At 49.8% G+C, this 25265-nt stretch overlaps 1 protein-coding gene across 3 annotated transcripts; it reads right to left on the bottom strand.

Moving 5' to 3' along the window:
* Positions 1–1344: 1344 nt before the first annotated feature.
* Positions 1345–25004, bottom strand: DESI1 (desumoylating isopeptidase 1). 3 transcript variants are annotated; one of them, XR_007494848.1, is made up of 7 exons: positions 24891–25004; positions 13390–13411; positions 12328–12397; positions 9509–9618; positions 8018–8140; positions 4609–4945; positions 1345–2080 (listed from the first exon to the last, which is right to left on the bottom strand). XR_007494848.1 is itself a non-coding variant. In XM_049771716.1 (7 exons), the coding sequence occupies exons 1-7, from the start codon at positions 24976–24978 to the stop codon at positions 2064–2066; spliced, it is 513 nt and encodes a 170-aa protein (XP_049627673.1). In that variant the 5' UTR covers positions 24979–25004; the 3' UTR covers positions 1345–2063. The 3 variants fall into 3 exon arrangements, 2 of the variants coding, with proteins under 2 accessions (XP_049627673.1, XP_049627674.1); XM_049771716.1 differs by having other exon boundaries at positions 4863–4945; XM_049771717.1 differs by lacking the exon at positions 4609–4945.
* Between the last annotated feature and the right edge of the window lie 261 nt (positions 25005–25265).

Raw genomic sequence — 25265 nt, 5'->3', positions numbered from 1 at the left:
TGGGAACTTTGCAGAAATATGTTTTCTGTTTTGAAGGCCCCAACAGCAATTCAAAGCAAGGGCCTAAAGGACAAGTTGGTCCTTGGGCTCTACAGAATGGGGGGGGGGTCCCCTGATCACTCCCTGGGATGCTGGGGGGAACATGTGCTGCAAGGCTATCCTGTCTGTCTCTTGGCCTGGAGCTTTCTTCTGTAGCTGCAGCTCCTGCCCTCCTAGGCCAGATCTGCTCCTCTGTGCCCCAGGGCAGGGGTGCCTGTCCCGACCTAGCATGGGGAGTGGGAGAGAGAACAGCAGGAAGCTGCATTAACAGACTTCTTGGAAGTTGGGGCTCTGCCGCTTGTCTGTTCCACTGAGGACTCAGTGTCAGTGTCTTCGGTGCCCCTTCCCTTTGTTTTTACCATGCCATGTTCAACTGATGTTAGTGGGGCTCGCACACTACTGTATCCTGGAGGTGGAGCCCTAGTGGAGATGGGGCTGGGGGTCAGCCTCGCCGCCTTTCTGAGTCAGGAACATTTGCACTGAATCACCGGGGGCTGCTGTTCCTTCTGTCAGGGACCCTTCCCTCTTCCTTGGGCTGTATCCAGCCCTTCTCCCACCCCGCCTCCCCCAACCCTGTGGCCGTGTTGTCTCATAGCTGCGCTCATTTCCAGGGACTGAGTGGGTGTTTCATAAGACGGCTGCCTCCAGCTTTTGAATTCCGCCTTATGATTCCTTTGGTTTTGGTTTCTCTTAGGCCTGGGGTTTGCTTCAGCTCAAGCCAGATGAAAGTGTGCCCCCCCCCCCCCGCCGTTTCCTGTTTTCACACCTGTCAACTAGGGTGAGCTTGCACAGAGTGCTGACCTCTGCAGATGCTGCAGCCCTGTGACTCCCAACTCATGTTCTATGTGGTCATGGGAATGAGGAAGGGGCAGCTGCCCAGGCCACAGACCCAGCCAAGAGACAAAGTGTCAGAGGGAGTGGGCCCTGCTGGGCGCACAGCAAAGATTGGGCAGAAGGCCCGGATGTTGGGACCATATCCTGGCTCCAGCCAGCTGTACTCCCAGGGGCAGGAGCTTCCCCACCTTGACAAGCAAAGGGGACACTTTTCTTCCAGACCTTACTTTGTTTTTGTTTTGGTAATGCCCAGTGACCTCAGGGATTACTCTGGAGGTCTCCAGGGGCCATATGGCATGGCAGGGATTAAACCCTGGTTGACCACAAGCAAGACAAATAAATGCCCTCCATGCTGTACCATCTCCCAGACCCAGCCCACACTTCTAGCCAAGAAGTTGACAGCCCAGCCAAGGTAGATCAGACTGGCCCGTGTTGAAACCAGAAGCATCTTGTCCCACACAGGTACAGAAATGGTGGGCTGAAATGAGTTTATTGCATTAGAAACACCAGAGAAAACTGACACCGCTGTGCTCCAAGCTTTGTTCTTGCGGCCTGACTCTGTTCCCCACCTACCCTGTCCCCAAAGGCTGCAGGCCTCTGTATGTGGGGTCTGCCCATGGCATGTCCAAGCGGGGCCAGCAAGTCCTGGGGCTCTGGGAAGGGGGCTTTTGATACACCCACCCCCACACACACAACCCAGGGCTGCAGGGGATGAGGCTCCTCTCCCAACCACTCTCTGTGGTAGTGTCCTCAGTCCTGGTCTGGGGCAATTGCTGAGAGGAAGGGAACCAGCTGGACCTGCAGATATGGAGGAGCTGCACAGGCTGCAGGTGGGAGGCAGAGTGAATGAGACCAGGGCTACCAGTCCTGGAGAAACCCAGCCCAAGGCCTGTGCTCCATGGGCCAGGCCCCTTTTGCAGCGTCTTCACCCGTTCCATCCATCCAGCACTGACAAGGAACTCAACTGTTCATCAGCTCGGCCTCCAATCTTAGAAGTTCCAAAATATCATTTGACTTTGGGTGGTCAGGGGAGTCAGAGGCAAAGGCTAAGGCAGAATTCAGTGGTGAGGTGATGAGAGACATCAATGGACATCCGTGTCTATAGCCAGTCCCAGGAAAGGAGGAAATTCAGGTGTGAGGGTGACAGGAGCAGTCAGAAGGGTCAGCAGAGCTCAGAGCCTATCCGAACCCTATTCATTTCCCCCACCTAAAAGGAAGAATATGAAAGCCTGAGTAAAAAACTTCCAAATTTTTCTGTTGTTTTGGTTTGGGCTGCTCAGGGGTCACTCCTGGGAGAGCTTGGGGATTGTGTGTGGTGCTGAGGATCTAAATGGGTAGGTAACAGTGGGAAAGCTTAAGCTTTGCACTAGCTCTGGCCCTAGACTGTACTCTTGTCTTGACATTCCTGTCAAAAGTAGGAAGATGCCATCACTGGCCCTACCATGCCCCTGAGTTGGGATGACTCACAACATGCTTCCTCTTAGAAACAACCTGTGATATCTGGCCATCTAAATTTTCTTCAACATCAGCATTTCTCTGGGGCAAGGAATCCTTTCTCTTGGTCCCGACTTCAACACAGCACACTGATGTGAGCAGGCGCAGGAGTCGAGACTGAATCATCTACAGTGACTCAGTTGGGCCCCGTGCTCAGCAGGGTCTTCAGCGCTGGAGTTGGGGGATTGGCAATGGTGTGATGGGAGGAGGAATGGCTTCATCATGTTTGTCCTTTCTAGCCTGTCCGCTGCAATCTGAGGCTTCTGGCTGCTCCAGTCCTGGCCCTGTGGCTTGCTGGGGATAAGGAGAGAAGCTGAGAGGTTGCAGCTAAAGATTTCACTTGTGTTGGGTCACTTTGAAATGAGTCCTCAGGTACCACCTCCCTTTTGTCCAATCAATGCTCATTACTTATGTTCCTTCCTTTGCTTCTAGTGATGTCGTCAGACCCAACTGGGTCTACGGTGGGTAGAATGTGGCATTCTCTAGAAAGAGGGTTTGGTTTGGGGAGCTCAAAATTACGCCTCTTGCTTTCTGCTTCTGCCACTCCCTCTCCATCTCGGGTGCGGAGGACGCACAGGAATCAGTGTCAGAAGTGAACTCACAGACAAGACAGCCTTAATAAGTTAGTATAATGCTCTGCTCTGCTTCAGAGCCACCCCTAAAGGTTAGCTCTGCTGTAAATTATAAAACAGAAACCTGAGAGGATATGTCTAAGAAGGAAAAGCGGGCCAGAGTGGTGGCACAAGTGCCTTTTGCCTTGCACATGCTAACCTAGTGTAAGGACCAAGATTCTCCTCCTAAGCCCATGAGAAACTTTAGACTAAGACAAGCCCAAACCCTAGTAAAGTGTACTTTTCCATTCCTAGCTGAAGGCAGAAAGAGTTAACTCAGAAATAAAAACCAGTTAGTGTTCCCCAGGAATAAGTAAATAGGGGTTGAGTGAACTTGGAAAAAAGGCTCCCTTAACAACCACCCTGGGCCCTGAACAAGGCTGTAACCTATGTAAAGGAGCATATTAATACTATAAAGACAGCAGTATACTGTATACTGATATACAGTATACTGGTCTCTCTGAGGAAGATTCCTCGGTATGATCTAAAAATAGGGGGGAATGTTAGAGAGAGCTCTAAGCAAGGAGACCCCATTAGGCAACCCCATTAAGCACACAGACCTTGTTTAGTGGACTGCCCTGACTTGCAGGGACATGTCAATACCATAAGGGAGAATACTGCTTGCTGTTAAGACAGGATCTGAGAGCAGAATAAGGGGCTTTGCCAAACAAGAATAAGGAAGTTGCTGACGTAGTATAGGCTTGAAATTAGACAAACTCTATAGGCTGTTAAGGAAACTCTGGAGAGGCTGGGATCGGATCCTGTGCACTATTGTTAACTGCATTGGTCAATTCTGTAAAACCTGATTTGCATGCTTGGCCCCTGAATTTCCCCCTTTGTCCATATAATGTGTGGGAACCGGCTGCTCAGGGTGACTCCTAAGTGAACTGCTTGCCGGTCATGGTCAACCTAGCATGCTAGCTTAATAAACTTGCTTGCTGTTGCATTTTCCTCAGTCCTTGGTGTCTTCACTTGAGGCGGAGGGCTTCCTTGGACCCTTACAATGGGGGCTTGTCTGGGACACCAATAACTCCCTCAACAAGGACCCCAATGACTTAGAGAAGCAAGTTTATCAGGAAAAGGAACTTGGCCAGGTCCTGATAATTCTGGCATCAATCTGAAGTTCGTAGGCTGTCAGACTCTGGAATAAGGCAGGGATTAGTGATCCCCTGAAAGTTCGATCGGGCACAGGTTAATGTGGAAGAATTCTCAGGGAAAGCCTGCAGGTAGTTGGGGACGGTTTTGCATAAAATCTAGAGGCCAAAACTGGGGCTGGGTGTGAGCCTAGCAGACATGCTTGAGTGCTCCCCGGCAGAATGCTCAGGGACACCCCTTCACTCTTTGTACTTCTTGGAATGGTGGACTCTGTTCGGTAAGATCAGAAGGGAAGAAAAGGAAAAGGCCTTAGGTAATTATGCGCGTCACTCTTGTGTATATAATTTTTGTGTTTGTCTACGCCATTCTAGTGTGTGTCTAATTTCTGTGTTTGTCTGCTCCTTGTCGTATTCTGTGTTCTGTATGTTTCTGAGCCTGCCACAGCAATGGCCGGGGAAGCGCCACTGATGGGGCTTGTGGAAGCAGCAGCTTGCCAGAGCTGGAGGGTGGGGCGTCGTGGGGGTAGTGCGCTCACCTGCAACCTGCTCTCCCCTTTCTTTGGGAGGGGGGGAATCCTGGCCTCCCGAGCTGGCGTCTGCCTTGCACCTGGCTGACCCGGACTGACCCACCAAGCCAGGAGCAATTTCTGAGCGCATAGCCAGGAGTAACCCCTGAGCATCACTGGGTGTGGCCCAAAAACAAAAAACAAACAAACAAACAAAACAAAAACTTTAAAAAAGGAAAAGCCCTGGAGATGCAAGCGGTCAGGGCTGTCCTGTTATTTCTGACCATTGGGCCGGTCTAGGGCGCTGGTGCCGGGAATCTGGATCTGGGTGTTGTTCAGCATGTGCTGCAGGGCCTGTCCGAAGGGCCTGTGAAGAGAACCAAGGAGGGGTAGGTGGGCTAAGGAAGCTCTGTCACTGCCCCAAGACGGGTATCCATCCCCTTGTTTAATGCCCTTGCCTAGCCCAAGTCCATTTTCTTTTTTTTCTTTTTTTGTTTTTTGGGCCACACCCAGCGGTGCTCAGGGGTTACTCCTGGCTATCTGCTCAGAAATAGCTCCTGGCAGGCACGGGGGACCATATGGGACACCGGGATTCGAACCAACCACCTTTGGTCCTGGATCGGCTGCTTGCAAGGCAAATGCCGCTGTGCTATCTCTCTGGGCCCAAATGGGAACTATTTCAAAGGCCTCAATTTACCTCACATATGTCACCATCCTGAAACTTCTGTCTCTGGATCCAGGTTAACTGGCTCTTTACTTGGGGGACAGCCACATCCTGGTTGTGTTTATACCCAGAGATGCTGGAGACCATATGGTGCCGGGAATGGCCAAGTCCTTTAACCCTTGCATTACCTCTTTAGCCCTGGCAGTATCTTTTTTGTTTGTTTGCTTTTGAGTCACATCTAGCAGCGCTCAGGGGTTAAAACTATCTCTGCTCTCAGGATTTACTCTTGATGGGCTCGGGAGAACAGATGGGATGCTGGGATCTAACCTGGATTGGCTACATGCAAGACAGTGCTTTTACCTCTGCACTGTTTCTCTGGCACCAGTGGTGGTTTTTAACATGGAAATAGAGCTCGCTGTACCCTCTCTACTTGAATCTTTTATTTGTTTTTGGTTTTCTGGCCATACATGGTGGTGCACAGGGCCCACTTACAGCTCTATACTCATAGACCTGCGATGGCGAACTTATAGCATGCGAAGGCCTTGCAGCTGGCACGCGGGAAGGTCCGCAATTGAGATATGCGGCACATGCCGCTTGGTTTTTAGATACTAAAATCTTGTTATTAAGGTTTAATTGATGTGCTGGCACTTTTGAGGAAATTCTTTTGTTTTGTGCGGCAGTTTGGGCACTTGGGCTCAGAAAGGTTAGCCATCACTGTATAGACTGTTGTGCTTAGGAGGACGGATGATGTCTGGAATAGAATCCAGGTCTTTAGCATGCAAACTCAATGTAGTGAACTGGCCTTATATGTGTATCTTTATCATTCTCATTGCTTAAGAAAATAAAAATAAAGTTTCAAGTGGGGTTGGGGAGGGAAAGGATATGACATGGATGAGCGCTCAAGTGAGGCTGCAGGTTGGATTCCTCTAGCAAGTACAGGGACTATTCAGAAAAAACAACAATGTGTTTCCAGAGGTGTTATCCACTTTTTCTTTGCTTTGGTTTTAGGGTCACAGCAAGTAGTACTCAGGATGTACTCCTCAGGAATCATGCCAGACTATATATGGGGCTGTAGACTCATACCTCAGGGTCCGCAGCACACAAAACAAGCTCCCTGTACTATCTATCAAGTCACTTCTTTTGTTTGAGGTTTGGAGGGTGGTCATACCCAGCAGTGCTCAGGGTTTACTCCCAGTTCTGTGCTCAGGTAGGAGTTAGGGGACCATAAATAATGCCAGGGATCGAACCTGGGGTGGGTGCGTGCAAGGCAAGTGCCCTACCTACTGTACTAATAAGCCACTTTCTTTTCTTCTTCTTCTTTTTTTTTTTTTTTGGTTTTTGGGCCACACCCGGCAGTGCTCAGGGGTTACTCCTGGCTGTCTGCTCAGAAATAGCTCCTGGCAGGCACGGGGAACCCTATGGGACACCAGGATTCGAACCAACCACCTTTGGTCCTGGATCGGCTGCTTGCAAGGCAAACGCTGCTGTACTATCTCTCCAGGCCCCAATAAGCCACTTTCTTTTTTTTTTTTCTTTTTCTTTTTTTTTTGGTTTTTGGGCCACACCCGTTTGACGCTCAGGGGTTACTCCTGGCTATGTGCTCAGAAATCGCCCCTGGCTTGGGTGGACCATATGGGACGCCGGGGGATCGAACCGCGGTCCTTCCTTGGCTAGCGCTTGCAAGGCAGACACCTTACCTCCAGCGCCACCTACCCGGCCCCAATAAGCCACTTTCTAAGGTTTGCTCTCTGAGCAAAGGCTACCTCTTCTTTAGATTATATTACCGTGGAAAATTGTCCTCAAGTTCTATGTATAACCAGATGAAACCAAGAACTATCAACTCTGATTCAAACAAGTCCAGGAAGGCCATCCAGCTGATAACAGCATGAACCTTCTAACTCTGTGGATGGCTCTGGGGCACGGCCTGGATCCCTCTATGAGGTGCCCTCCAGAACAGGGGCAGGACGTGATCTGGGCACAGGGCTCTCTTTCCCCACAGGTTTTCCTCCCAGCATGCCCTTGCTTCCCTGCAAGGCTATCCTGCTCGGGCCTGGGTACCGCTCACCTTGCCCAACCTGCCAAACTCACTGGGGTCCCTGCTGAAGAGCTGCGCTCAGGAGAAACCAAGTCAGGCAGCCAGCAATCACAAGGTGGTGGAACAGGGGAGAGGCAGCCTGAAGACACTCAACAGCGGAGGCTGTGAGTGCACCAACCTGTCGAGGACACTGCCCGCAAGCAGGCTGACAAGGCAAGGAGGCGGTTGGGAGGAAGGAGAAGCAGGTTCTTGGCAGGCAGACTGTGCTCCAGGGTGAGGCAGGCAGAAAGTGGTCCCAGTGAGATGCACTCATGAATGGTGGGGAGACCAGCAACGGTTATAGAACATGCTGCCCCACCACTGCCGACCTTTTTATCCTTCGCATCAGTTTGAAAATAGTTTTTCCTTGGGCGTCTGTTTTTTTTGGGGGCGAGGGGGGGAGTGTTACACCCGGCCTTGCTCAGGGCACTACTAACCAGTGCTTGGGGGACCGTATGAGATGCCAGAGATCGAACCCAAGTCTGCGTACTCGCCAAGTGTCCCTATACTATGGCTCTACTCCTAGAACAGGCCCTTCATGATTTCTGGGCACTGGGACCCCATCTGAATCCGGAGCCAGCATCCAGTGAACTGAAGTTGGGAAGGTGTGCTCGAACCCCAGGGAGTGGTCCACGTCCAAGGAGGGGGAGGTCCTGGCTGGGATTCAACAGGGGATTCTGGCAGGGCAGAGGATCACTCACGTGGAGAGGATTTCAGAGGGAAGGTCGGTGATGTAGGAAGGGATCTTCCGCCCAGTCAGGAACTGGGCCACTTCGTTGCTGAAGGTGTTGCAGTTGTGGTCAAGGAGTTTGTAGGCCTCCCCTCTGTTGAGGAGAGAAGGTGGGGACAGTGCTGTGAGTGCCAGCAGGGTGAGCCCACTCAACTCAGGACCAGCCATCGCAGAGCTGCTCTCAAAGCCACCCCGCACCAAAGGGGACTGAGGCTCAGTGGAGCGTCCACATGTGACCCAGGCTGCATCCCCCTGCTGCTGGGCCTAAACCAGACCAGATCTTTAAGGGAAGATGGGAATGAGATAGGCAGCTCCTGATAGTTCTGGGGTGGGGGTGGGGTCTTCCTAGTCCCCTCAGCAGAGCTCTGGGGCTAGAGTTTGATGCCTTTTCTGTGTGTTTTTTTTTTCTTTTTTTCTTTTGGTTTTTGGGCCACACTCGGCGGTGCTCAGGGGTTACTCCTGGCTGTCTGCTCAGAAATAGCTCCTGGTAGGCATGGGGGACCATATGGGACACCGGGATTCGAACCAACTGCCTTTGGTCCTGGATCGGCTGCTTGCAAGGCAAACGCCGCTGTGCTATCTCTCTGGGCCCCTTTTTGTGTTTTTTTTGGGGGGCCACACCTAGCAGTGTTCAGGAGACTAGATGGGACGCTGGAAGGAAAAGCACCCAATCCACGGCACTATCTCTTTAGTCCAGACTTTTTTTTTTGGTTTTTGGGCCACACCCAGTGACGCTCAGGGGTTACTCCTGGCTATGTGCTCAGAAGTTGCTCCTGGCTTGGGGGACCATATGGGACGCTGGGGGATCGAACCGAGGTCTGTCCAAGGCTAGCGCAGGCAAGGCAGGCACCTTACCTCTAGCGCCACCGCCCAGCTCCAGTCCAGACTTTTTTAAGAGAAAATCTGCAAACTCTGGATTTGAGGCTTAGGACAAAGTAGCTTGCGAGTGTGTGTGCAGAATAGTTGAAGAGCAGCAGCACTTGTTTTATTTACCTTGGGGAGCTGTCAGACCACACACAGGGCAGTGTTTCAGGGCTACTTCCAGCTCTGTGCTCAGTGAGATTGCTCCTGGCAATGCTGAGGGACCAGATGGAGTGCCAGGGATGGAAATGGAGTCAGCCACGTACAAGGCAAGCACCCTACCTACTGTCCTATTGCTTGGCTCCGGCAGTAGCTGACTTTAGGCCCTTCTTTCTGAGGGTTCCTGGGATGGGCCCCTAGGCTCACGTTCTCTCCATATTACGCCAGTGCTGATTGGGCTCACCTTGTATGTGTGCTGGGTCTGTGTATAATATCTGGCCTACCTTGTGGGGGAGCTGAGGACTAAGTATGATAATTGGGCTCACCTTGTGTGAGTGCTGGGGTGTGTGTATGGGGCTGGGCCCACTTGTGCCAGTACTTCAGGGCCCATTTCCTTGGGGTGACACAGACACAATGAACTACCACCCCTGTCTCCACTCACCGGAACTCAGACTCCCTCATGGAGGACAGGTACTCCAGAAAGATTTCCTCTGTGACTTCAGTGCTCCCCACATCAACCACACGGTCTGGGGGCCCAAGCATCGTCCCTCCCTGGAAGAGACAACCCAGAGAAAGGCATTAAACTAACACTAGTTGTTGCTTCTGTGGTTTCCCAGATGCCAGCTCCCACCCCCCTCAGCACCATGGTTCTGCCTCTTAGGAGCAGAACTTCCTGGCAACTGACCAATAGGCCCACGACACGGCTAAGACAGAAGTTTCTGGTCTCTGAAGCCCTCCTAATGCTGACTACTCATTCAGCCAAAAACAAACAAACAAACAAACCAAAGAGAGAACCTCCCCCCATCTGTCTCCAGTGGATACCTAGAAATGACTCCCTACTGGTGGGCCCCCTCTGCCTTCACATCTGTGGCCAGTTTTTCTGGGGACACACTGACTAGATCCTATGACGTGGGGCTAATCTGTAGGCTAACTTTTGTTTTGTTTTGTTTCTGGACCATACCTGGTGGTGTTCAGGCCTTACTCCTGAATCTGCGCTTAGAAACCACTCCTGGCAGGCTTGGGGGAACCATATGGGATACCAGGGATTTAACCCAGGTTGGCCACATGCAAGGCAAACACCCTCCTTTCGTAATTGCTCTGGCCCAGCCTATAGGCTAATCCTATGGTAGTGAGAGGTTCCCTGAGTGAAGACAAGGTCCCCAAAAGGCCTCAAAGAACTTGTAGCTGTGCACTCCCCAATTTTTTGTTCGTTTGTTTTATTTTTCTCGGGTCACACCCGTTTGATGCTCAGGGGTTACTTCCTGGCTAAGCGCTCAGAAATTGCCCCTGGATTGGGGGAACCATATGGGACGCCAGGGGATCGAACTGAGGTCCTTCCTTGGCTAGCGCTTGCAAGGCAGACACCTTACCTCTGGCGCTACCTCGCCGGCCCCAGAACTTGTAGCTGTGGGTTTCCAATCTTTCCCACTCTCAGAGTGGCAGACCGCAAAGGCGGGGTCTAGGAGGAAGCCATGGTTCTTATGGAGAATAGATCAGGGAATGGGCTGGGAGTCAGAGGGAACTTTCCAGAGCAGAGCTCCCTGTCAAAATGGCTCCCAAGCATCAATTCTGTGAACAAGGTTCCTGGCATCATGGTACTTGACTAGGATGGTGACTGTTGCAAAGGTGTGGCTATCTCTGACTTTCAAGAGATCTGAGTCACTCTGCAGCCTGGGATTCATTCCCAATAAGCATGCGCAAGAACTGAGCCTGCTTTGATGCTGTGAGGAGCATGGGGAAGAGGCTCATGGGTCCTGCCCTCACAGAGCTGATGTCTAGCTGGTCAGGTGATAAAATATTTTGGAATGACCAGTAATGACAAGGGTCTTGCTGGAAAAGCACAGAATGCTCTCAGGACAGGGGATGGGGTACCCGCCCAGCTAAGGTCAGGGGAAATATGCCTGACACTGGCTCAAATCAGAAGTACAATATCTGCGCTTTGTAAACCTGCAGTGGAGGCTGTGCGAAACTCAGCACAAGGCTCCAGGACTAGGGTGTGTGTTCAAGGCTGAGATGAGAGTAATGGGGAAGGGACTCAACCCCAGGCCAGATCAAACCAGGCGAGGGGCTACTCCAAGAATATAGGTGGTGTGGAGGGGTGTGTGTGTGTGTTCTGGGCCCCAGCAGGCAGATGTCACGAATGAATTTTCATTGTAAAAATGAAAATTTTGCTCCTGAGCAAGAAGAGATGAGTCAAGTTCAAGCTCTGAAAAAATAGGAAGAGATGAAATAAACTGAGCTAAGAATGTGGGTCTGAGGACAAAGAGATAAAGGAGGTGGGACAGTGAGATAAAAGAAATCAAGAATGAACTTTGCAGGGGTTGAAGAGATAGCACAGCCATAGGGGTAGGGCATTTGCCTTATATGCATAGATCCAGAATGGACCCAGGTTCAATTCCCAGCATCCCATATGGTCCCACGAGCTTGCCACGGGTGATTTCTGAGCACAGAGCCAGGAGTAATCCCTGAGCACCACTAGATATGGCTCCAAAACAAAAACAAAAACAAAATAAAGAATGGATATTGCATTTATGAGACACAAAATAAATCCTTGTTTAGACTTTGCTTCAGACCCTCTACGATGACCCTTACTTGGTTCACACAAACTTTCTTGGAAGAAGTCAGAGACCAAGTTGTCCTGGCTTGGGGCCACTCTCTCCAGCTCTCAGCGCCCTTACCACTCACCATAATCTTGATTGGGTTGGCATCTGGGAGCTGGACCTGAGCTGAAGGGGGTGGAGGAGCCTTATACTATCATGGCTTACAGAAACCTTCCTTGGGGAGACTCAGGAGCATCTCCCTTCCCCCAAATAAGGCCAAAGTGACAACACAGAACTACGGTCCACCAACACTCCACCTGCCCAGATCATGGCAGCAGAAAGAGGGAAACTGGCTGTAGTGATTGTCTGAGAAGGGTTTTCTTTCTTTCCTTGTTTTTTTTTTTTTTTTTTTTGGGGGGGGGGGGCACACCTGGTCATGGTCAGGAGTTACTACTGGCTCTGCACTTAGGAATCAATCCTGCCAGTGCTCAGGGAATTGTATGGGATGCTGGTGATTGATTCTAAGTTGGCTCTGTGCAAGGCAAGCGCCTCCTGCTGTGCTATTGCTGTGGAACCTGGGACAGATTTTCTTGAATTGAGCACTAAGGTTGACCTACAGACATCTGCATGTGTGAACCTTTCCAGTTATAGCCACAGTCCAGGGAGTTAGGAACCCCAGGAACGTGGAGGGTGCAGGATGGGGTGTGCGGATGACACTCACCGGGGAACAGCTGGAGATACCACCGGCACCATAGAAGAACTCATCCTTATGCACAACTATGGAGGTGTGCCTGCAAGGCAGAGGTGACAGGGTCAGCAGGAAATGGGGCAAGGTTTCAGGACAAGCCCACTCAGCTGCACGGAGATCACTTTTTCCCAATACTGGGCTGTTCCTGGCTTTGGGATAAAGCAGATAAAGGCACAAGAAAGATGGTGATCTGAGGAGAGGTTCTCAGCTGAGGCTTTTGGGGCTGGGAAGTTTATGGGAAGCTGCCCTGTCCATTTTAGGATATTCTGTAGCACCCAGGGGATTTGTACCCTAAATCTAGAGGCCTAGGTAGAGACATGTGTCAGGAAGCTGTGGTGTCCTAGAGACAGACCAAGGAGCAAGCAGGAGCTGTTAGCCCAGCCTCATAGAGGGAGATCCCAGAGGATATGGGAGCCCAACAAGATCAAGGGTGGTTCTGGAGACGGGAGAGATAGCACAGCATAGGGCATTTGACTTGCATGCGGCTGACCTGGGACGGAATCGAGCTCAATCCCTGGCATCCCATATGGTCCCCTGAGTGCCACCAGGTGTGCCCCCACCCCCCCAAATAAATGTGGTTCTGGGCTACCCACAGGCCTTAGATCTGTATAGGGATGTTGGCTTGGGGATTCCTTGTGAAAGGAGCTGAGAGCTTGGCCATCATGGCGTATGGCCAGGCTGAGACTCCACAGTGGAGTGTGGGCTGTGGAGCCTTCTGGAGCTGAAAAGTTTGGGTCGGGGTGACACCATTTGCCTCTCTTTCGGGCTTCGTGTCAGTCTTAGGTTGGAAAATTGAACACGGAGTCCAGGAAGTTTTTAGCAGTTTTTAGCACCTAGTTTTCATCCCTCAAACCCTCAAATGTCTAGAGACACAGACAAATGTCCCCATGGGGACAGGTGTCAACCCAGGCCTGGGGCAGAACTCCTGCTTTAGAACTTGAAGCTCTCTGACAGCTAGATTCCGAGCCGGAAGCCACAGCCTGGAATGTGAAAACATGCCCTTCCCCACACTAGAAGGAGCCCCACTGGACTTACCAGATGCCTTCCAGTTGTTTCCCTGTGGAAAAGAGAAGAGATTTAGCTATGTGAGAGGAGACCAAGTGGCCGTGCAGCCTTTACAGAAATTTATAGAAATCCTCCTGCAAATTCCAAGGAGCACTTGAGCCCACTCTGAGCCTCTTGGGGACTTTTGAGGGAGGAATCTTGTGTCCACGAGGGTCCTCATTAGATGGAGCCATGGCTATGCTGAGGGACATTAAAAAGGATTGAAATACATCATCAGAACATAAGACAAGTGTCTGGAGAGACAATACAGTAAATAAGGCACTTGCCTACTATGCAGCCCAGCTGAGTTAGATCCTTGGCACCCCATACAGTACCCCAAATCCTGCAGATTACAGACCACTGATCACAGAGGTAGAAGCCTTGAGTGTGGTGTTCTCCCCCATCCCAAAGAAAGCAGGGCAATGATGCTTGATAAGAGCTGGGGAGACAGCTCTAGGGAATAAGGAGAGTGTTATGTATTGTAGGAGGCCCAGGTTTGGTTCCTGACACTCGGGATGGTCTCTAGGCACCTCTAGATGCATCCCGTTCCCCACCCGACCCCAAAGAATACCAAAGATAGACATAATAAAAAGTACTGGGTTAGGTGTACCTCCTGTTTACTTGGGTTTTGTGGTGCTTTAGAATCACTCCTGGTGGATGTGAGGAATTGGTGCTGGAGACCAAACTAGGGTGGCTGTGTGCAAGGCAAACACCCTACCTGCTGTACTATCACTCCAGTACATCCCTAGATGGACCCATTTCATGCCTGTTAGTTTCCTCCTTTGGAGTCAATTTAACTTTCCCTTTTTAATTTGTCTTGGTTAGGGGGGTGGACAAAAGGGTCTATGTCTGATCTGCACACACAGTCCCCAACAAGCATTTCTGGGACTGCTCCCTGAGTGCCACACTCCATCATGTGTCCTCTCAATACTTAAATTTGTCTTACATTTAGCTACTTATAGGAAAAAGTCATAGAAGAGCTGTGGAGTCAGAGATGGGGTTGGGGGAGAGCCCAACAGGCTGGAGCACAGGCTTTGCATGCAGGAGGCCTGGGATTGATCCCCAGAATCTTGTGTTCTCTGTACCCACCAGCACCAAGGAAGACTCCTGAGCACTGGTTCAAGGTTCAAGGCTGAGTGGAAAGAACACACAGAAATAACTAAAATAGATGGGAGAGTACAGCGGGAGGGCACTTGCCTTCATATGATCCCCTGATCCCCAAGTGCAGAACCAGAAGTTAGCTCTATGCACCCCTGGGTGTAGCACCCAGAAAACAGACAAGACAAACAAAACCTGAAACAATGCTGACAGGCTTTTCAGGTAAAACCCAGACCTTCTCCTGATAAAGAAGCAGTTTCGTAAGCTGCGGCTCCACCATTATCAAGCATGTGAGCAATGTCTCTGCCAGAAAGCTGGTATGTGACACGCACAGCCATGAGACACTCAGGAGTCCCGGAGGGGGACTGCCTAGGCTGAAGATGTACCTGTACCCCAGGACATGTTCCAGACATTTAGGTTGAGTGGGGAATGAAAGACAACAAAGAAGTTTTCTGATTAGATTCAGGCATTTTTCTGGGGAGAAGAGTCATAGCTGGAGGCACTCAGGGCTTAGTCCTGACTCTGTGCTCACAAGGGCCCCTGTGGTCAGGGAAGTGAAGTGGACTTGTCTGTATGCAAGGCAGTCATCTCTAAGGAGTGACAGGAAGAGGTGAGAAATAACTCACATTGCTCGAGTACCTTCATGCAAACCTCACTGGGACAGTTTCCTCCTGGCTGAAGGTAACGCCTCAGGTTTGCTTGCAGTTCCCTAGAGAATGAGGCCAGAACCTGTGTGGGAGGACCGAGACCTGCCGGTGCTTTGCCCAGTGCATGAGTGACACTAGGTCCTTTCCAAGGTGAGCTGAACAAAAGTGACCTTCTGACAACTGTTAATGTCGGTCTCACTCAGCATCTAAATTCCTCTAAATTCAAGGAGAGAGACAGACGAGGAACCAAGTCCCTCTGGGACACCGTGTAGTACCACCTGAGGCAATGGGGAATGACACTGGTTCCAAGGCCAGCTTTCTCTGTGGGCATTACTCAGCCGTATTGTTCACAGTGATGGTGGCCAGGAACAAGGCAGCATGAGAAAGCCTGACTATGTGGGACAGACATAGGTTTGATCAATGATATAAGGTTATTCTGAGGGAGGCCTCGGATGACAAACTAAAGTCTACTTCGTAATGGCTGTTAGGAGCTAAGCAGATTTGAGTACCAGGCTGCCAAACAGGAAATGATGTAGCTCTGACATCTCCAGGGGTCTCAAACTCAATTTACCTGGGGGCCGCAGGAGGCAAAGTCGGGGTGATCCTTGAGTGCAAAGTCAGTAGTAAGCCTTGAACATTGGGGGGTGTGACCCGAACAACTAAAACAAAACAAAACAAAAAAAGATTCCTCTAGGGCAGGGCCACAAAATGTTGTATGGAGGGCCGTTTGCAGCCCACGGGCCTCGAGTTTGAGACCCCTGACTGCTCCTGGGGCTGTTGGGCAGAAGGGGAAGGTCAGGAAAACTAATCGCGTTTCTCCTTCTGCAGGCCACACTGTTTTCTTTTCCCATAGGGCTGGTACAGTGAGGAGGGCACTTTGCCTTGCACACGGCAGACCAGAGTTTGATCTCTAGCATTCCATAAGGTCCCCTGAGCAAGACAGGATTAAGCCCTCAGCAACGATCAGTGTGGCCCAAACAGACAACAAAAACAGTTTTTTCCAGCACAGACACCAGAGAAAGTTCTGCTCAAGGGCTGTGTGTGCTCAACTGCTTGGGCCCAAGGGTAAGGTGCTGCCTGCAGGGCCTGGGGTCACGACCTCTGCCCCTTCAAGAAGACAGCCACAGGGACGGAACTGAGATTTAAACTGGTGCAGTGGTCTGTGACTGAACTGGGGCACAAGCCAACTGGGGACATGGCTATTAGCACACATAGAAGCAGATTAGTATCTGGCTAGGATTTCTTTACAGGCAGGGCGAAGGGTTAGTGGGATGCACTGGCTCTTAGCCTGTGGGCACGTGCATTGCAGTGGTTTTTTTCCGGTGCCAGGGATGGAACCCAGGCCTCCTCCATGTGAAGCATGTATCTACCACCCAGCTCCATCCCTGGCCTGTATTTAAGGCCTATGAAGTTTGAACATGAAAACTAATGGAAGACATGAAGGCTAGCCCTCTTTACATCAAGGGAAATGAAAAATGTAGAGGATGGGCCAGAGAGAATAGTAAAGTGTGCAGGGTGCTTGCTTTGTACTTAGGGGGCTTGGGTTGGTCCCCAGCACCCCATGTGGTCCCCAAGCACTGCCAGGAGTGATCCCCGAGTGCAGTCTGGAGTTAGTTGGGCATGACTCCAAAACCCAAAGCAATCACGAAAACATGAAAAGTCAATTTAAAGGGTTAAGGCCTTGAATGTGACCAGCTTGGAAATGTCCAGCACCACATACAGACCCCTGAGCACTACCAAGAATAGCCCTTGAGGGCCGGAGAGATAGCATGGAGGTAAGGCATTTGCTTTTCATGCAGAAGGTCATTGGTTCAAATCCCGGCATCCCATATGGTCCCCCGTGCCTGCCAGGAACGATTTCTGAGTGTGGAGCCAGGAGTAAACTCTGAGCACTGCTGGGTGTGGACCCCCCCCCCAAAAAAAAAAAAACAAAAAAAAAACGAATAGCCCTTGAGCTCTGTCAGATGTGGCCAAAATCCCTGACCCCCAAATCAGCTTATTCTTCTCTGGGACCACTGGGAAGTAGTTAATGAAGGTGAGAAAGGTAAAAAAGAAGTCATAAAATCTAAATACTCCTTCGTATCAATATTGTAAAAAATGCCTAAGGTGGGGATGGGGCTAACCTGTCATTTTGACAGAGAAAGGTCACCAGGAAATCAAAATTCAATACAGGGGCTGGAGAGATAGCATGGAGGTAAAGCGTTTGCCTTTCATGCAAGAGGTCATCGGTTCGAATCCCAGCGTCCCATATGGTCCCCTGTGCCTGCCAGGAGCAATTTCTGAGCATGGAGCCAGGAGTAACCCCTGAGCACTGCCGGGTGTGACCCAAAAACCACAAAAAAAAAAAAAAAATTCAATACAGGCATAATATGAGAAGCCCGGGAAAGTTGCCCCGCTCTGCTTATCCCACCTGTACTGGGAAGTACAGCTTGAAGTATTGATTCACTCCTGGCTTTGAATGCACTCTTTTTGGATCACTCTTTTTGGTTTTTGGTCACACCCGGCAGCGCTCAGGGGTTCCTCCTGGCTCTACGCTCAGAAATTGCTCCTGGCAGGCTCGGGGGACCATATGGGATGCTGGGATTTGAACCACTGTCCTTCTGAATGCAAGGCAAATGCTCTACCTCCATAATATCTCTCCAGCCCTGCAGAATCACTTTTTTTTTTTTTTTTTTGGTGTTTGGGCCACACCCGTTTGACGCTCAGGGGTTACTCCTGGCTATGAGCTTAGAAATTGCCCCTGGCTTGGGGGGACCCTATGGGATGCTGGGGGATCGAACCGCAGTCCGTCCTACACTAGTGCTTGCAAGGCAGACACCTTACCTCTACCGCCACCTTCCCAGCCCCAGAATCACTCTTGATGGGATTTGGGGGACCATATGGGATTCCAGGGATTGAACCTGGGCCAGCTGTGTGCAAGGGAAGTGTCTGTGTCCTATTCTATCGCTCCAACCCTTGGAGAATATATATATATATATATTTTTTTTTTTTTTTTTGGTGGTTTTTGGGTCACACCCAGCAGTGCTCAGGGGTTTTTCCTGGCAGGCACGGGGGACCATATGGGATGCTGGGATTTGAACTGATGACCTTCTGCATGAAAGGTAAATGCCTTACCTCCATGTTCTCTCTCCGGCCCCGGAGAATATTTTTTAAACCCCTCCACCCCCTCCTTGGAGGATATATGTATATATTTTTTGGTTTTTGGGTCACACTTGGCGGTGCTCAGGGGTTACTCCTGGCTGTCTGCTCAGAAATAGCTCCTGGCAGGCACGGGGGACCATATGGGACACCGGGATTCGAACCAACCACCTTTGGTCCTGGATCGGCTGCTTGCAAGGCAAACACTGCTGTGCTATCTCTCCAGGCCCTGAGAATATTTTAATGGAAATCAATTATGCCAGCAAGGAAACTAACTGTGAGAACCTTCACCCTCAACATCCCCACACATTGCAGCAGCAATAGTAGCAACAAATAACAGAGGGAAATAGAACTACTGACACCCCAGGGTCTGAGTTATATGCTTAGAAGTGCTCATGCAATGTGTGTATGAGGCCCTGGGTTCCATACCAGGAAGAAAACAACTCCTTAGCACTCCTTGTACTAGGTTGCCCTGGATTCTTTTGCAGCATCAGAGTAATTGAAGGGCGAGTTCTTTTCCTCATACTGAGGCTGCCCACTTCAGCACACAAATGTTGGTTAGTCAGGCCTGTGTGGCGGTGCCTGGAGGTGTCAGGCCTGTAACCTTCCTCATTCACCCAGCTTGGAGCTGCTGCCTGCCAGGCTCTCAGTTCAAAGCACACAACCAGGGAGGCTTCACACTGTGTGTGTATGACTGACATAGCCACGAAAAGAAGCATCGATAGTAGAAAGAGGAATGCTAGTGGAAAGAGAGTCCTGGATATTATCTGCATAGGTGGGAGACATGATCAAATTCTTGGGAGGATGAAGTTGAAAGATTTCAGCTGAGACCTTCATGAGAAGTGAGGAGAGTCAAGGAGCCAGAGATAAAGTGTCCATAGTCCAAGGTACCTGAAAAGTCTGGTATGCAATACTTTTAACCCTTTCACTGGGGGATACAGCAGTCCTCTTAGCTGGGATGTAAATTAGGCCCTAAATCCTACTTCACCCCTGGGGAACCTATTGGGAAAGATGAAGAAACAGTCACTCACTGGCATCCCCCTCTGTGGAACTCAGCTAAGAAAGTCCCACATTGCGGGTCCTTGATGTATGAAGATGGGAGAACACACTATACGTCTCCCAGGGATCTGTGAGACATATTCTTTCCTATTTGCCTGGTTACTGAACTCAGGAGATGGATCTAAAACAGTTCACGCAATGAAGCACAAGAGATGGCTTTTAAAACATCAAAAAATGTCTTCAATTCAACAAATTTCACTTAACCCTTAAACTGGAGTTTAAGATTCAGTCCTTCTGATAATAGTTTCTGAGCACCAGCTGAATGGCCAGTGATGCCAGGCAGAGGAAAGAGCCAACGTGCTCTTTGGGGTGTCACTCAGGCTGTTCAAGGAGTGTCTCCATGCAGTCCCCACAGCCCCCTGCTTCTTGTCAAGGCCTGAAACAGTAACTTCCTCACTCACCTTGGTTCTGACCAAAAACTCTTTTAAACTGCCATCTAATGCTGTAGATGTACGAGTGTTATTCTGATTGAAATAGAGAAACAACCCAGAGGACAAAGTTCATGGCTTATTTTCATTTTATTACTACAGACTGAAGCAAAGGTCTGGGCCTCGAGTACAATCTAGAATGTTCGGGGCAGTAGAGATAGCACAGTGGTAGGGCGTCTGCCTTGCAAGTGGCAGACCTGGGAGTGTCCTGGTTCGATTGCCACCATTTGTATGGTCCCCCGAGTCTGCCAGGGGTGATTTCTGAACAGAGAGCCAGGTGTGGTCCAAAAACAATCAATTAAGTAAAAAAAAAATATTTACAGATGTAGAAATCATTTATATTCCCACATCTAAAGCCTTGTAAAGGAAAATAAGTGTCACCTCTGAGCAACCACACTAAACTTCGGATCAGAAAACAATCACTGTAAAGTCCTCTATCACAATGAACAAAAGTGCTGCTTTTATGTCTCTGTACTTTAGCATAAAAAGAGGTCAAGAAACTTTAAAGAGCAGCAAAATTATTGAGGAAATGAAGGACAATTATAATAGCTAATTATGTTTGACGAGTGATGAGTATGAAAAAAAAAAAAAGGTACCAGCAGGCTTGATCAGACCTCTTAGGCTAATTTGGGGACAGTGGGCCAGGACTACTTTCAAGGGAAGGAGATCTAGAGGCTGAAGTGTAGGGCGCACACTGTTTTATCGACAAGGGGAAGTATACCGGGCTCTCTCCAGTTGTGAATTTAAAGAATTAGTTAGGTCTCCAAAACGAGGAACTAGCACAATTAATAAAAGGGGCTTGCAAATTTCACTTGAGAAAATGAAGGAAGGATGAGAAAATATATAAAGCTCATGTGTGTGTGTGGGGGGTGGTGGTGTTTGAGTCATACCCGATGATGCTCAGGGCTTATTCCTGGCTCTGTGCTCAGAGAAACTCCCAGGTGGGTGACCATAAGACCATATACAACATCAGGGATAGATATGGGTCAACTATAAGCAAGGCAAGCATCTCAACTCCAGGCCTATATCCTTAGCAATAATTCTACTGGTAATGAATAGCACAGAGTGAAATCACTGTTTCTCATCTCAACTGAAATACTTGGCCAAAGTTCCCATAGAAACTTAAACAGGGGACATCAATCACAAGGGAACACATTACACTGCAGAGGTGAGAAAAATTTATCGGGCACGTAGCCAGTGTTTATGACCTACTTCTGCTACTTAGCAGCTGGAACAGGAGGCAAATTTCCTAACAACCCGTGCTTCAGGTTCAACTGAAATACGGAGGTGACAGCAGGACTAGCTCACACAAATACAGGGAAGGTTATAACACACACAAAGCACACAGACAACAAAGGGCCTCACATGCTGCATGCTTTCAGTATGCTACTAGAGTTCACGGAAAGATCCAGGAAATAAATTGATTCTGTTGTAAAGGTTCGGCCCTCTGAAAGAGTGGAAAAATCAATGAAGTGGCTGCTCACCGAAAGACAAACCCAACTTGAAGGTTAGTGATAGTTGGGCAGGATGAAGCAACGCTCATTTTCCGTAGCTTTATTTTTCTTTGTTTCTGAGTCATGCCCAACAGTGCTCAGGGGTCACTCCTGGTGGAGTTTGGGGACCATATAGGTGCCGGGCACCCAATCCAGTCAATTGGTCCCATATGAGACAAGCACCTTACCCACTGTACTACAGATTTGGCCAATCATTTTACATAAGCATTACCACTAGTAAGTATTATTAGCTTTGATCACTACCCTTTTTTCCCCTTTTACCCTTTTCTTAAACTGCAGTGGAGGTCACATGGCTATAAGCATTTTCCTTTATGTTTTTAGTGTACAGAGTAACTGCCCCTCTACCAGAAAGTGTCCAAGATCTTTACCCTGTTCAAGTATTATTTCTAGTCTATCTCCTGCCCCCCAAGTTCATTCATTATTTTACCAAGAGGCATAAAAGCACTATGAGGTGAAGAGATAGTACAGCAGGAGCTTGCCTTGTATGCGGCTGACCTGGGTTCAGTCTCTGGCACTGAATATGGGCCCCTAAGTACTGTCAGGAGTGATCACTGAATACAGCCAGTGTTCCCCCTCCCCAAATTATTATCAAAGTAACATGTCTTTTTTTTTTTTTTTTTTTTTTTTTTTTTTGGTTTTTGGGCCACACCCGGTAACACTCAGGGGTTACTCCTGGCTATGGGCTCAGAAGTCGCTCCTGGCTTGGGGGACCATATGGGACACCGGGGGATTGAACCGCGGTCCGTCCAAGGCTAGCGCAGGCAAGCAGGCACCTTACCTTTAGCGCCACCGCCCGGCCCCAAAGTAACATGTCTTAAGAATAGTGTTGATGGGCCCGGAGAGATAGCACAGCGGCGTTTGCCTTGCAAACAGCCGATCCAGGACCTAAGGTAGTTGGTTCGAATCCCGGTGTCCCATATGGTCCCCCGTGCCTGCCAGGAGCAACTTCTGAGCAGACAGCCAGGAGTAACCCCTAAGCACCGCCAGGTGTGACCCAAAAACCAAAAAAAAGAATAGTGTTGGGGCTGGAGAGATAGCATGGAGGTAAGGCGTTTGCCTTTCATGCAAGAGGTCATCGGTTAGAATCCCAGCGTCCCATATGGTCCCCCGTGCCTGCCAGGAGCGATTTCTGAGCTCATAGCCAGGAGTAACACCCTGAGTGTCACTGGGTGTGCCCCTCCAACAAAAAGAATAGTATTGATCTCTATGCTTGTTGTGTACAAATGTCATCCCAACTAAAACATTTTAGAATAGCAGTAAAGACAAACTCATATTCTCAGTGAAGTATATGGGATACACATGGTAGGCATTCAATAAATATCTACTTAATCACAAAGAAGTATTTCCTTAAGACCCCTTCCGTCTAAAAGCAATCATCATAAAATAAAAGAACAAAAAGACTCGGTGAAAAGGGAAAGTTTTTTAATTTATGGTTCAGGAAGTATCTAAGCAACATCTCACCTAGGATCACGGGCTAGTTCCAAGGAAGCTTAGTTACAACTTGACTGATGTAATCTATCAAGACTAGCTCCTTCCTCAAACAGTGACTCAGTAAATTTTGCTTTCAGATTTGCCACACTCTAGCAATGGGTTTCGGGCCCAACATTTGTCTCATTATGGATCGATTACATAAGAAAGATCTGAGTTTATCTCTTCTGGCACAGGTATATGATTCTTAGAACATAAATAACAACACTCTAGGATCTATAAACTGGAGCAGGGAGAGAGCACAAAGGACTGGGTCACATGCTTGGCATGCACAAGATCTTAAATTCAATCTCCGGCACCACCAGGTCCCCTACTAGGTGTTGCCCTAGTGAGCCCTGAGCAGCATTCCTCAATGCTGCTGGGTGGGTGCTCCTCACCCACCAAAAAACCCTTTTAGAATTCACAGACTAAAAACAGTCTATTTAGAATCTATATAAGTAGACAATTCAAAAAGATCTCACATCAGCCTCCCACTTCTCTATCCTTTCAGAAATCATGACTGTAAGACAATTTATTTCCTATGTATTCTTCCAAATAATTCTTTGCTGAAGCAAAACATATATGCTTTTTTTTTTTTTTTTTTTGTGGTTTTTGGGCCACACCCGGCAGTGCTCAGGGGTTATTCCTGGCTCCAGGCTCAGAAATTGCTCCTGGCAGGCACGGGGGACCATATGGGGTGCCGGGATTCGAACCGATGACCTCCTGCATGAAAGGCAAACGCCTTACCTCCATGCTATCTCTCCGGCCCCTATGCTTTGTTTTAAACACAGCCGCACATTTAAAGAACTTCCAACTTCAGGCTTTCCGATTTTTAACACCCATCCAAAGTGATTCTCATGTGATATCAACTCTCTCACTGAGCCAGTGTTATTAGGGTTTAATTGCAACTCACTATACCGGGGCACAGGCCTTTGAGACTTACGAAAGAAGTCCTCCAAACCAGAGCAGCTTTGCCCAACCAATTAAGACATTCTTGATTCAATAGTGCCTCCCTGGAAGCCAGGAAAAACTCATCCCTCAAATAGATGTTAGCAGCCACAGCTGATTTTCAATCTGATCATCCTTTCCTGCCCGACATCACCAGAACCCTCAAGGACTGACAATTGAGGTCACACAAGAAGGCATTTGGTTTTTGGGTCACACCTGGCGGCGCTCGGGGACAATTCCTGGCTCTGCGCTTAGAAATCGCTCTTGGCAGGTTTGGGGACCATCTGGGATGCCGGGAATCGAAACCGGGGTCCATCCTGGGTCTGTAGTGTGGAAGGCAAAACGCCCTACTACTAGCAGTGCCATCCCCCAGCCCCACGAGAAGACATTGGTAAAGCCAATTTTGTTCTATAAAAGGAGGATAATTTTGGCAGCTAAATTTTGAATAAAGACCTAATAATCAAAGAGGCAAAAAAAATAAAGAAAAACTCCACAAACCCAAAAACCAAGAAGGCATTTGGGTGCTTGGGTTTGACCGAAATTGATGGTTTGATGCCCGAGCTAAGACTGGATTTTCTCTCCAACTAAGCATCTAAGCTGCTTATCGGGGTACACACGATGGCCTTCCTACTGCGGCTAGACACGACAGCATCGTATCCGGGCGAAGTCCAGAATTGCTTTCTTGGGGCTGGAGAGAGAGCATGGAGGTGGGGCGTTTGTTTGCCTTGCATGCAGAAAGACGGTGGTTCGAATCCCGGCATCCCATAGGGTCCCCCCCTCGAGCCTGCCAGGAGCGATTTCTGAGCGTAGAGTCACAGGAGGAACCCCTGAGCGCTGCCAGGTGGGACCCCAAAACCAGAACCAAAACCAAACCAAACACCCAATTGCTTTCTTGCCAGATATCGGGGTGTGTGTGCAAATGAATTCGCCTGCCAACTGGGGGGCAGCTCAGGTCCCCAGCACACATGCAAGACATGACACATACATGCAAGGCTGCAACCCAGTTTCTAGATCGACATTTGCTTGTTCTTGGGCTGGAGAGAGAACATGTCAGCTTCCCTGGCACGCCCCTGCCTGCTTGCCCCCCAGCCCGGACCCTGCATCTCAGCTCCCTTCTTGGGCCCCCCACTGCCCTCCCGGGGCTGCACCGTGGGCAGGATTGGGGGAGACCCAGGCAGGCCCCCTCCCCTCACCCAGCATGATGGGGCTGAGGCGCCGGGCCAGGCCCTTGGACAGGTCGTACACGTAGAGCTTCACGGGGTAGAGGTGCGGCGGCTCCATCGGGACCGGCCGGGAGAACGAGGGGGCGCAGGGACACGGAGCCAGGCGCCCCAGCGCTCCTCGCGCCCTCTCGGCCGCCGGCAACGACGTCTATGAGGTAACAGCAGCTCCAGCAGCTGGAGCGGGCAGGAAGACGGCAGGGGCGCGGACACAGTAAGCATGCGCGCACCGGCAAGCCGGGCGGTGATTGGCTGGATTGGCGGTGATTGGCTGGAAGGGCGGGGCTTAGTACTCCCGTCCGCGCATGCGTTTACTGACAAGCCGGACGGTGATTGGCTGGACGCAGG

Source organism: Suncus etruscus, chromosome 4 (assembly GCF_024139225.1).
Source record: "Suncus etruscus isolate mSunEtr1 chromosome 4, mSunEtr1.pri.cur, whole genome shotgun sequence".
Classification (NCBI taxonomy): domain Eukaryota; kingdom Metazoa; phylum Chordata; class Mammalia; order Eulipotyphla; family Soricidae; genus Suncus; species Suncus etruscus.
This window is presented reverse-complemented; position numbering and strand designations above follow the sequence as displayed.